The sequence below is a fragment of the Salvia miltiorrhiza genome, chromosome 5 (genome assembly GCF_028751815.1).
Source record: "Salvia miltiorrhiza cultivar Shanhuang (shh) chromosome 5, IMPLAD_Smil_shh, whole genome shotgun sequence".
Taxonomy (NCBI): Eukaryota; Viridiplantae; Streptophyta; class Magnoliopsida; order Lamiales; family Lamiaceae; genus Salvia; species Salvia miltiorrhiza.
In genome coordinates, this window is record NC_080391.1 from 6721350 (window position 1) to 6733753 (window position 12404).

General features: G+C 35.9%; 2 protein-coding genes across 8 annotated transcripts; one reads left to right on the plus strand and one right to left on the minus strand.

Annotated features, from left to right (window-relative positions):
* Window positions 1-245: 245 nt before the first annotated feature.
* LOC130985565 (clathrin light chain 2-like) lies at window positions 246-3041 on the plus strand. The gene is made up of 3 exons (XM_057908602.1): window positions 246-786; window positions 2144-2297; window positions 2396-3041. Exons 1-3 carry the CDS (start codon window positions 437-439, stop codon window positions 2822-2824), a joined length of 933 nt encoding a protein of 310 aa, XP_057764585.1. The 5' UTR covers window positions 246-436; the 3' UTR covers window positions 2825-3041.
* Window positions 3042-3177: 136 nt separating this feature from the next.
* Window positions 3178-7827, minus strand: LOC130985564 (cold-responsive protein kinase 1-like). Of its 7 annotated transcripts, none has more exons than XM_057908599.1 (8): window positions 7601-7817; window positions 6902-6958; window positions 6641-6780; window positions 5367-5479; window positions 4695-4905; window positions 4375-4609; window positions 4084-4234; window positions 3178-3756 (listed from the first exon to the last, which is right to left on the minus strand). In XM_057908599.1, exons 3-8 carry the CDS (start codon window positions 6723-6725, stop codon window positions 3430-3432), a joined length of 1122 nt encoding a protein of 373 aa, XP_057764582.1. In that variant the 5' UTR covers window positions 6726-6780; window positions 6902-6958; window positions 7601-7817; the 3' UTR covers window positions 3178-3429. The 7 variants fall into 7 exon arrangements, with proteins under 7 accessions (XP_057764582.1, XP_057764581.1, XP_057764583.1 ...); XM_057908598.1 differs by having other exon boundaries at window positions 6902-7077; XM_057908600.1 differs by having other exon boundaries at window positions 6902-7077; window positions 7576-7817.
* Between the last annotated feature and the right edge of the window lie 4577 nt (window positions 7828-12404).

Below are 12404 nucleotides of genomic sequence, written 5' to 3' on the forward strand. Positions count from 1 at the left end.
TTGCTTTGGTAATACACAACTGCCTAACATTGAAGTTGATATCAGTAAACTATAAATATAAACATCCAAAAAAATTAAATATATCTAAAAAACCACACCTCTATTAAATTATAAAATTAATAATTTCAATAACAATATATGAGATATTAAAATTAAAATAAAAATATATATATACGATAACATAAGTTAAATATGAGGGGTGGTCGATAAGGTATGTGTTAAATCAAATGTTAGTTTAGTATCAATATAAGCTGGACTTCCACCGATGAATTAGTAGTAATTGTGAAGTAAAGTTGTTAAACAAATCGAACTAATTAAAGAAGGTTTAATTTTAAAAACAAAATCTGTGTTCTGTTTGGACGGTTATATAGACACATCAATTCCAGCACCAACTAATACTCATTCTTTATTCTAGAGAGAGAGAGAGAGGAGAGAAATGGCGTCGGCGCGTTCATTTGACGACGGTGGGTACACTACCTTTGATGATTCCTACGCCGCATTTTCCTCAGCCGATGCGCCGCCTTACTCCGCTCCCGCCTACGCCCCGCAGTACGGCGACACTGAGGAAGCGACGGTGGATCACGCGAACGGCGACGATCCGTTTGGATTCGGGTCTAATGATCAACCAGTCGTATCGTCCGGCACGATTCCTATCGCTAATGGTAACGGAAGCTCGCCTTTTGACATTGGGGAAGATTCGGAGGGGATTTTCAGCTCGGACGGACCGATCCTTCCTCCTCCTAGTGAGATGCAGGAACAAGGATTTGCTCTTCGGGAATGGCGGAGGTTAGATATTTTTTTTTTACTATTCCTTATTTGTTTTTCTGTTGATTGCTCATATGTATAGTTTCATCTGCCTTAAAACTGTTGCTCGATTTGAGTGTGAATTGAACTCTGCTTTGGACTCTTAGACTAAACTGGTTTAGTGTGACTGTGTGAGGTGATTGAATTGAAGGACCTGATTCTTGGTGGTGGATCTTATATAGAGGATGATCTTTCATGATCGAAATTGTTTTCATTGATCAGTGATTATTTTAAAATTATTTTTTTATTGTTTTGAGGATCTTGATTGAATCTCTATAAATATATGTTCAAAGAAAGAACATTGTTTCCTAATGACTCTTCCAATTGGATTGGTTATTATTTCACTGGTAAAATCACCATGTGGTCCATGAAACACCAATTACATACTTGTTTGTTGACTATTGTAGATGGTTATCTTTGTAAAACTGAAGCTTAAATGTTGATGGAAAAAGAGTAGGTATATTCATGGTGAACTTGACTACCACTAGAGATGATCGCTACCATTTTAGAACTTTAAAGTTCATTGATCTAGGAAAGTAAGAAATTAGAATTCACGTGGGTGATTCCAAAATAGATATGAGTGAAGAGTTTATTTTAGATTTGGTGAAACCACACAACTCAATGTGGTAAAAGTTGCAAAAGATTGTGATCAAGAGTGAACTCAAACTAAGACTAGAAGTAACATTTCACTAACAGATATCTTAAGAAACTTGATGCAAAGCGTTTAGATTATCTTATATTGCCCATCTAAGAACGAATCTATATTATATCGACAAATATTGGAACATATTGTTTGTACTTCCTTTTTTCTTTTTTGTTGGCATCCTTGAGACTGTAGCGTAACATGTATCTCTCTTCTAATTAATATTGAGAGAAGCTGAAATACACAGTTTCCAAGGTATTTCCACTGCTTCTGTTTTATTGTGATGAAAGAGGTTTAAACGTGTTGGACGTCCTTGTGTCTAATTCATATTAGTCAATATATGTGATATCCATTTTGATTATCTCTCTACTAGTTGATAAATCTGTTAGGATCATTGTTTTTGTCTGAAACTTAATTCTGCAACTCTTAACTATTGCAATTATCAAGCCTGCCATGCCTACCTACTTGCAAGAGTGCTGGCATCCCTCCTCAATTTGAGGATTCATTTAAAAGTTCCTTTACATGAATGACCAGTTGAACAATTATGTATAAATCTTGACCATATTAGGATAAGGACCGTGTTGGAATCTTTGACGAATAGCTGTTACCGATCCACCAGTACTCCATATATGGTTATATGAATCTGTGATATGTTGATCCAAAACGTTCTCTAATCTTACATGGGTTTGGATGCAGACAAAATGCAATTCAGCTGGAGGAGAAGGAAAAGAGGGAAAAAGAAATGCGGAACCAAATCATAGAAGAAGCTGAAGAATATAAACAAGCTTTCTATGAGAAAAGAAAGCTTAATGTAGAGACTAACAAAACAACCAACCGAGAGAGAGAAAAGGTTCATTATGGACATACTGAGTCTTGTTCTTCTTTCTGTTACCTGGATGATCGAAGCAAGTGAAAAAGTTGTTTCTCACACGTTTCTCAAATGAACAGTTATCCTTGGCCGGTCAAGAAAAATTCCACAAAGAGGCTGACAAACAGTACTGGAAAGCCATTGCAGAGCTCGTTCCCAACGAGGTGGCCAATATTGAGAAGAGAGGAAAGAAGAAGGATCAAGATAAGAAGCCATCAATCGCAGTCATTCAAGGGCCCAAACCTGGTAAACCTACTGATCTTTCGAGGATGCGCGGAATATTGGTGAAGCTCAAGCACAATCCCCCGCCCCATATGTTACCGCCCCTACCTGCTCCTGCCAAGGACGGGAAGGAAAACAAGGATGAGAAAAACGCCAAAAATGCTGCCGCTCCTAATACTGCCAAAGAGTTGACAGTCGCCCCCGCCAAAGGCTCTGTTGTATCAGATGGTGCTCCACAAACGGGGGAAGAACATGCTGCTGCAGCCAATGATCAGCCAGCTAAGTAAGACAAAGTTTTGATTTTCGAAATTCCGATTTTCTCATCAAGAGTCATTTTTTCTCCTTTGTCCTTTCTGCGTCTGCTGTTTTGCATTTTCGATGATGCAGGGATGTGGAATTTTACCATCTATATCCAGCAATTCTTTGTTGAGTTCAAAAATTCGTTATGTTGTTGCTGTAAGCCCTTTTTTTTTATTATTGAAAGAACTAGTTTCTGGTGTTTCATTCGTTGTCCCAATGTATGGTTGGTCATCTTCTTTTCCGCTAAGATTTTTTACAAGGTTCGGATAACATTGACATTCCCGCCACCTCTGTGGGCAAAGTGGAATGCAATTCTGGAACTGCTAATTGTCAATATTAATTAAGGAAGGGGAAAACTATTTTGACAATATGATTTGTGTCTTATACATAGGAAAGAATATCAATTATTGAGAAACAACGTGACAGGTTGTCACCTCTACTATTTGGAACATGGAAGGATATGCGTCAAATATGAAAATCTGTATAATCCGTGAGATCCATGACTCTACATATGTGCTATACCACAAACCACCTAAAGCCCAGAGACGCCTCATGCAAATAACTGAATAACAACAGGGGAAATGATTCAACTTCATCTCGGGGCTACCTCAGTGATTGTGATGGGAAAAGAACTCATCTGGCGGCTGGTTGAGGTGTCACTTGACTTGTTCTTTGACGTTTTACGACTTTGTCGACCTGAATCTTCGAAGAAACCAGGAGGCGTGAGTTGATCTTCATTTAGCTTTACATTTCGAGAGAGCATTTCCATGACCTGGCTCATCAAAGGCCTCCTGCTTGCATTCGCTTGAGTGCAGAATAGGGCCACTTTTATATACCTCAGCGCCTCATCCTTTGGAAACTCCTCAAGTTCTGCATCGACAAGATCCAACAATTTCCCGCCTTCATAGAGCTCCCAGGCCTAGGAAGCAACCATTACACATCAGCAAAAGGAGGTCTAAGATTACCAAACAAAGACACAAAATAGCTCAAATAAGTAGAAATCGAACCACATAAACTTTTGAATATCATTATTCCAAAGTTGAGTCAACATTTACTAGCAAGACCAGTAGACCACTGCCAAAAGCTAAGCTATTGCAGCAGCCAGCAACATATGGGGGCCATGGGAATTGGCGGTGACAAGTGTAAATACAGTGTATTACAGTTCGCATAAATAAATTAGTCAGGAATCAATGATCTGAATATATTGATACCCAGGATATCAAAGTAATTAGAAAATGATACCCACCCATTCCATTAGCAATTTCTGGCCACCTCCATAATTAGTATTTCCGCTGCTTCTTCCGCTTACAACTTCAAGTGTCAGAACTCCAAAGCTGTAAACATCAGCCTTCAAAGTTAACTGACCACCTAAGACATACTCTGGCGCCAGGTAACCCCTGTTAGGAACAAACCCGATAGACATTAGAAAATATTACTAAAAAATATAGCCAACATTAAGATTGATGAGAATCACAAAAAAATAAAAAAGTTTGAAGTATGAAACTTTTGGAAATCAGAAAAAATAAATTAAACGTACGTTGTTCCTGCAATTCTTGTGCTGATATGAGTAATATTATCAGGAAAAAGCTTAGCTAATCCAAAATCTCCAATTTTTGGTTGGAAGTTCTCGTCCAGAAGAATGTTACTAGCTTTGATGTCTCTATGCACAATGTGAGGCACAAGTTCTTCATGAAGATATGCAAGCCCTCTTGCAGTCCCCATGCAAATGGCAGACCTTTTCTCCCAGTCCAATTTTATGGACTTCTGAAAACCTGTAGATACACAATGAATATGCTGAGCGACAAATGGGCAGCCGAAAATCTTTAACTTGCTTCAAGCTACTAATTAGTAGCTTACCCAATAGTGCACGATCGATGCTACTGTTTTTTAAATATTCATACACCAAAATCCGGTTATGACCATAAACACAGCAACCAAGTAACTCAACAAGGTTTGGATGCTTGACATCAGATATGGTGTCTATCTCAGTCATAAACTCCCGTTCTCCTTGCTTTGACTCAGCTGAAAGCACCTTCACAGCAACTTCTCTTCCATTTTTGAGAATCCCCTGTGCAATATCAATGGATTTAATTAAAAAAAATAAGGTTTCTCAAAACTGGGACATAAGAAAATTACACTGTAAAGGAGATGCACACATAGAAATTCCAGTGAAAAACAATCAACTTGCTCCGTCATTCAACCCAATTAAGCCTTCTAAGAGATGGATACTTTTAAGTGATGCCATCAATTTCTGGATGTTTTTTTAGGGTTTTAGGGTTTAGGGTTTAGGGTTTAGGCTCCCAAAGTGCTAAAATTTAAATTGAATTCAACCTTATGTGATTATATCTCAGGTTAAGCCATTTGCAGCTTGAAAGGTTAACTGCTCCTCAATTGTAATACTGAGAATAGAACATTTTAATAAAACAATAAAGCATAGTTCAGCCTGCTAACACTCTGGGAATGAGCTTAACAGGAATAGCAGCTTCAATGTAGACGTGGGAGGATATAATTTTTTGCATTGAGTGATACCTTGTAAACTGTACCAAAGCCTCCTCTTCCTATCTTGTTACTTCGATGAAAGTTGTTCGTTGCTCCTACCAGTACATTGTAGGTGAAATTTTTTGTCTTCGCAATTGGGACCCCTGCACAGGAAGGCACAAACAAATATGACAGAAACAAGAGGACCATGACGTGCATCTGGAATACGTAAGAAAAATGACAGAAAAGAAAGCAAGGTGCCCAACCAACCATAGTTATCTAATCAAGGTTCAAATGTTCGATTGTAATCACGTAATGCCCAAAAGCTTATGTTTCCTAACAAGACAGAAAATGCACTCCGCTGGGCTTGTGTATATGCACTCACACACCCTCGTGCAACATGATACCAGTGATAAGTTGATAACACTACCAGCGCCACAGGATTTGCTTTAGTGAAGACTGAACACACTTTGGTGAGTATATATTTCCTTACTTTAAATGTCTAAACTTGCAGAATTGCAATGTTACTCCTATACTGATGGTCCAAGATCAACTTCAACCCTAGTTTGTACAAAAATTAGTTCAGTAATAGTATTGAAAGCGATGTTACTATGTTACAATAAATACAGCTCAGCTCACAGAACCGATCAAAGATATCCAACACTATTTAGCTTGACCACAGGTTAGACATCCCACTCATCTATGATTAGCCAGAGGGATCCCCATAGTCATGCTACAATAGTTGAACCATTTATTGATTATCTAGTCATCATCCCAAGCAACAAGCTCTTCTTTAAGTTTACCATTAATACTAGACATGCCATATTCAAATGATCCCTTACCAATGCTGATCCAATTAGGGGAATCATTTAAGTGATGTCTAGTTGGGTTTTAAAAGTCCATAAGTTTTCCAAGGTGTAGAAAGATAAATAAATAAATAGTATGAGTGCAGACTACACCTTTTGAAACCTCTCATGATCAAGTGTAGACACCACCAGCCATCTCTAAGTTGCAGAACTTGATTTTAAATTACATATAGATAAATATGAATACCAAAAACAGTATCTAAAACCCCTTCCATTTAAGCTAGAGTCAGTCAACCAGCTTTTATTATTCAGTGGAAATAGCCAAAACAATGCAAGTCTACTTGAACTGGAAACCTAGTGAGGCACTTTAGTTGTTACAGCAGAACCTATCACTTATGTTGATCACAAAGGCATGGATAGGATGCCAAGTGAAGCATTGCCAGTGCAACTTCTAAATCTTCAATTATCTGAGCACAGCAAACCTTAATATTTTTCCTATGCAACAGGTCAAGTGTTTACCTTCTTCAGCTTGTATGGACTCATTAGCATGCTTGTCACGCCTCTTCTGTAGCACGGATGAAGTCCCAAAGCAGCTACAACTCATGTCCTACTACAGCCTGCAGCAATAATCTCCTAATCCAAATCAAGTGACTTTCAATCTGGACAACAAATGACCAAGACATATCCATTAGCCATCAAGTTCGCACCTTCATTGCTTCCAAAACCAGCTTTTCTTAATCCTGCACAGATTTGAAAGTCACAATAACAAGAAATTCTCACCACAGTGCAAAGCCTCCACTTATATACTCCACAAACAAAGTTAAAAATTGTCTGTTTCTGCAGACGGGAACACGTATTGCCATGGGTAAACACTCGGATGATGTGAAATCAATGCATATTAAGTCGTTCAACAAGCGGATGATATGATTATAAGTGAGAGATGTGAATCCCTGAAACTGATAGCACGTGCCATGTATCAGGAAATTTAGTTGTTTTGTTAGAAGTTATGATGATTGATTAACCATTTGAGTTCTATACCTATAACGTAAAGATTTACACCAGTAGCCACATTTTAAAATCTGCATACTGATTCTATACCACACACACACACGCCCAAAAAACATACAGTAGCTTCAAATATATGATTCGCGAACATACGCAATCCTCATTCAGCACAAGAAAGTTTATACCGCTACAATCGAACATGACACGTAGGTAAATCCGTATAATAATTTCAACTAAAGTAAATACATGTTCTATCAAACATCACCATTCACCAGCCGAACACAAAAAGTAGATTCCAAATAAGCTCTGATTACCAAATACCAACCGTACAAAAGTTAACACAAAATTCAGCGAGCAACAAAGTAAATTCCGATCCATCAGCAAAAAAAAAACGAAAAAAAACGAAAAAAAAAAAAACGATAAGCAACAAATCCAGAAACCGAGTTCACCAGATGAAGCACAACTGCAACTCACAAATTAGTCGGCGCATTCAGCTGACGCAGAGAGCGTTGGTACTTATCAGCTGGAGAGGGATTGGCGACTTGTCCTTGAAGTGTTGATTCGTGGTGGATGAGAAAACAAGCGAAGAAGAGTCCGAAGTCATAGCTCGCGCTATAGATTCGTCTCGCGTTCTCACTTCTCACCTCTCGGAGACTCGGGCAATACTGCGTGGAACTTTTATTGTTGATAGCAACTATTATTTCCCTTTTTTAATTGTATTTCATTATTTGATGCGTCTTGGAGTGTGGGGTCCGCCGCCCGCACTTGGTCGAAGGTTTCAATTTTCCCACCCACTCTCAAATCTCAAATTTTCTTATGTTTCTAGTTTTCCATTATTCTTCTTTTAATCTTTTACCTATTTATTTGGGGCAATTTATTATTATATATTTTTGGCTTAAGTTAAGAGGGTATTTGACGGCTCCTTTAAAATATTTGATAAAATAAATTTGTAAACAATTTATAAGTTCTAAAAATAAATTTTAAGAGGTTAGAACATTCACTTCAATCAACTCGTTCTATTGACTCGAGTCACCTGATGGAACGAGTCGAGCAATGCAAGCTTCGCTGATTTGGGTGTTGGCGTGATAGCATGAGCTCAGCTCATCGATGAAAAAATCAGGCGCGTGTTTACTGGTGCCTTAATTAACAACAACAACAAAAATTGGGCGACTAGCCTCAAGGCAAGAGAGAAAGCGCGGCAGAGCCACAACCACAGCACCCGAGGGAGGCGAAGGCCTTCAAAGAGAAAACATCGGCTAGCAGAGGCGAGAAGAAAGGTCGCCACATTTACACTCTCGATAAGACTGATATCATCGCTCGTGTGTGGATTGAGGAGATCAACGATGTCATTCGTGGTGTCGACTAAAGAGGCGAAGCCTATTGGGGGCGAGTCGTGGATCGCATAAACGCCATAGTGGGTGAGTCGTTTACCATCCGCCAAATCAAATCGCATTGGGTTAGTTTCTAGTTAAAGCTTTAATTAGGAGGCTACGTGGTTCTTCGAAGCCAACGCCAAGTGGCTATCCAGTCACTCTTGTAACACCCCAATTTTTATAAACTTTTCAATCTAAAAACTTTGAAGAACTAATAGTTAAAATAAAATTTCTTAAATTATAAAAGTTTAAACCAATTTAAAATTTACTTGCCAAAACTAAAGTAGTAACATAAAATAAAAAAATATAAAACGATAAACTAAAACTTAACAAATTCCACTAAAATGTTCAATATAAAATTCTTGTCCCTAGTCATTCTCGACTTCCATGGCCACCTCGACTCCAGAACTACAAAACTGAAAAGATAAGGGGTGAGCATATTGAAAATATACTCAGTGAGAAACCATGCACATATTCACATACGCTCAAACATGCAAATAATTCACATTGTCATACACGCATACTGAATTCTGAATGTTTCTTAATATCTGATCATGTACTTGAACATGATTTTCTGAGTTTCTGATCATGTACTTGAACATGATATTCTGCGTTTCTGATCATGTACTTGAACATGATATTCTGAACATGTATTTCTACATGGCTGAGCAAGTATAATCAAACATGAAAAAAAAAACATATAAAAAACATATATGAATATAACCACAGGCATATAATCCCTCACCTTAAAGTCGAAGCTTATAATTCAAATCCGAAAAGGGAAACTTAAATGCGCTGCACCTAATCACATAAATTTAATGCTTCAAAAACTTAAACTAAAATCCTACATAATCACTATAACAAATTAATCGTGTATATAAATTTATATAACATTATAGACATCGAAAGACTAATGGGGCTTTTATCATGATTTATTACTCTAATTAAAATCTAAAGCAAGCACATATAAGTTCTTTAATAAAAGAAAATTTAGATAAGTATTACATCATTGTTTTTAAGACGATATTTTTGAAATCATTAATACTCACTTAATAATAATATATTTAATTCAAAAGCAGTTAACTAGAAGATGCAGCTTCATTGAAAAAAAAATTGAAAGGAAAAGGTTTAGCATAACTATAAAGTCTAAATTATAAGATCTGCAGTGCTAAGCACTTGAATTTATAATTAATATACATTGAAGCTTCATTTAAACCCTTATATATATAAACCCATCGAAAATAAAAGGACACCAATTAATAAAATCTCACTACTGATCACCATGTCTTCTATTATCAAATATATATTATTCAACATCAATTTAACTATGATAAATTTTTGCAGTCGAACTAATTCTATTTTATAAAATAAATTAACCTCTAGCAAAACAATTCCCTTAAACTAAAATAGGATGATGTAATCAATTTCCATAAATTGAATCCAACTAGTTTGTTGACTTTAGGAATCTGGTTAGTTGAATTATTCACTAGAAACCATCACCAAATTTCGAAAACCACGATTTCAGTAGGAAAACAAATTCGGATAAAAATATGATGTAAAATAGATTCAACCAATTAGAAACATACCTTAGAAATAATTTACTTGAAAAGAAAGCAGGGCCGGTCCTGAGGGTGGGCGGGCATGGGCGACGGCCCAGGGCCCCAAAAATTTGAGGGCCCAAAATTTTTAATATATCCTATTAATTATAGATCTTATGTATACTAACAAAATGATTTTGGGCCCAACATAATTTATTGTCAAATTTATATCTATACTATATTAAAAAGAGAGTTTTCAATTTGAAATCAATTTCAAATTAATTTCAAAATTGAGTGACAATTTTGTAGTTATAATAAAATTGAAGGTTTATGTTTAAACTATATATATTTCTTTTTATTTTCATTTTTTATTTTCTTTAACTTCTTATTTGTTGTTACATTTCTTTCCAAAATTGTGAAATTCAATTAATTATAAAATATTTAATATGCATATCAAATTAAAGATCATGATAAGAGCTTTAATATGATACTATATTTTATGAAAATATTTGATTTAAAATGTAAAATTTATGCATGTTTAAATATTAAAGTTTTATAAATTTCTCTCTCCTCTCTCATCTTTTTAAATAAATATATTTTTATTTCTTTTAAATTACGAGTATTTTATTTTTAAATTTTTTAACTTATTTTTTTATTTTTGTTTTTAATATCAAATTTTATAATTGTGAATTCTTTTTTATTTTTTTAAGATTCAATTCAAATATATTCAATTAAATTTAATTTTTTATTATATTTATAAGTATAATAATTAAATTAGTATTAATTTTATACAAATAGTAAAAACAAAAAATATTTTCAGTGCATTGCACGAGATGCAAATGCTAGTTGCATTTAAAAGTTAAAGTTCAATTTAAAATGCAAATGCTAGTTGCACCTCACCGCCGGTAATATATTTAAGTATATAAATTAATTAATATTAACAATATCGGCGGCAGCGCTGTCGGTGATCACCGGAGGCATCCTTGCCACTGGTATTTTCGCCGCTATTTTGAAAAACACGGTCGTCCCCTCCATCGTCGGTGGGCCGCCGATAATTTTGGTCGCAAATTATACATTTTTTTGTAGTGGTAGTATGATATTATATTAGGGCCCCATTTTTTAATTTCGCCCAGGGCCTCAGTTTTGTCAGGACCGGCCCTGAAAGAAAGAAGTGGATGATAGCTTAAGCCTTAAAAAAATTCGAAACCGAGGAATCAATAGGAAAATATTTGACTGCGTATAGAATTGTGTGAATGTCTCCCTTAACCTAATAATTGTACCTCTATTTATACTAGTTTTTAAAGAGTTCTAGTTCTAATAGGAAATAATAATAATAATAATAATAATAATAATAATAATAATAATAATAATAATAATAATAATAGTCTAGATAAAATTAATGGTGCATACCTATATGTATCATGTAATTATCAAAAAAAAAAAAAGCTATACAAGAAAATACTATTAATTAAACTTATAAAATAAATCTAAATTATCGGGGTGTTACAACTCTGGCAACATGATCTAGGAAAAGGCGCAAACACTATAAGCCTATACACATTGTGCAACAAGTGGGTTCCATTCAAGTGGTGGAACGCGTGGAGGATTCTTCGGACGAACCGGAAGTTCAAGTCATTGTACCTCGAAGGAGACATTCTTTCCTCCAAGAGGACAAAGACGTCAAAGAGTGGTGATTTTGCTACCTCGGCCTCGGGCGAAGAAATATTAATGTCTTCCCAACCAATAGGTAACAAAGCGGTGAAGGTGAAGATGAAGGCGAAGGGCAAGGCGTCGGAAGGCTCACTCCCTTCTCCCAAGTATGTGGAGTTCATGGCTGAGACGCATAGGGTCTCGAAAGAATCACCGAGGGATACGAGATGAAGAATCGCCTCAACCGAGAAATTCATGACGATCGTATTATGTTCATAGATACGTCAAGGATGACACCCGAGCGACTAGAATTCCATCAACAACAGGGTGGCCGCGATTCTAGCGAGACAGATGGGCGAAAATTAATGTAGGAATTTTAATTTATGCAATTTTAATTTTATGTAATTTTAACTTTCACATTTTCAAATTAATGAAGTTTTCATTTTAAGAATTGTGTCTTTCAATTTTTATCTTTTTAAGAATTGTGTTATTTAAATTTGACATTTAAATTGGCGTCATGTAAATTAAATGAAAAAGCCACAAATCCAAACTAATTCTATAGAGTCAAGTCAATGCAGGCCTTGACTCATAAGTGGTCCCGAAGCATGGATAAGTTAAGGATCGATTCAACCAATGTGGATGCTCTTATTAGCTCCCCAAAAAATAAGTTCGTCTATCCCGACCTTTTTTTTTCATAATCTTATATGCAACAATCAT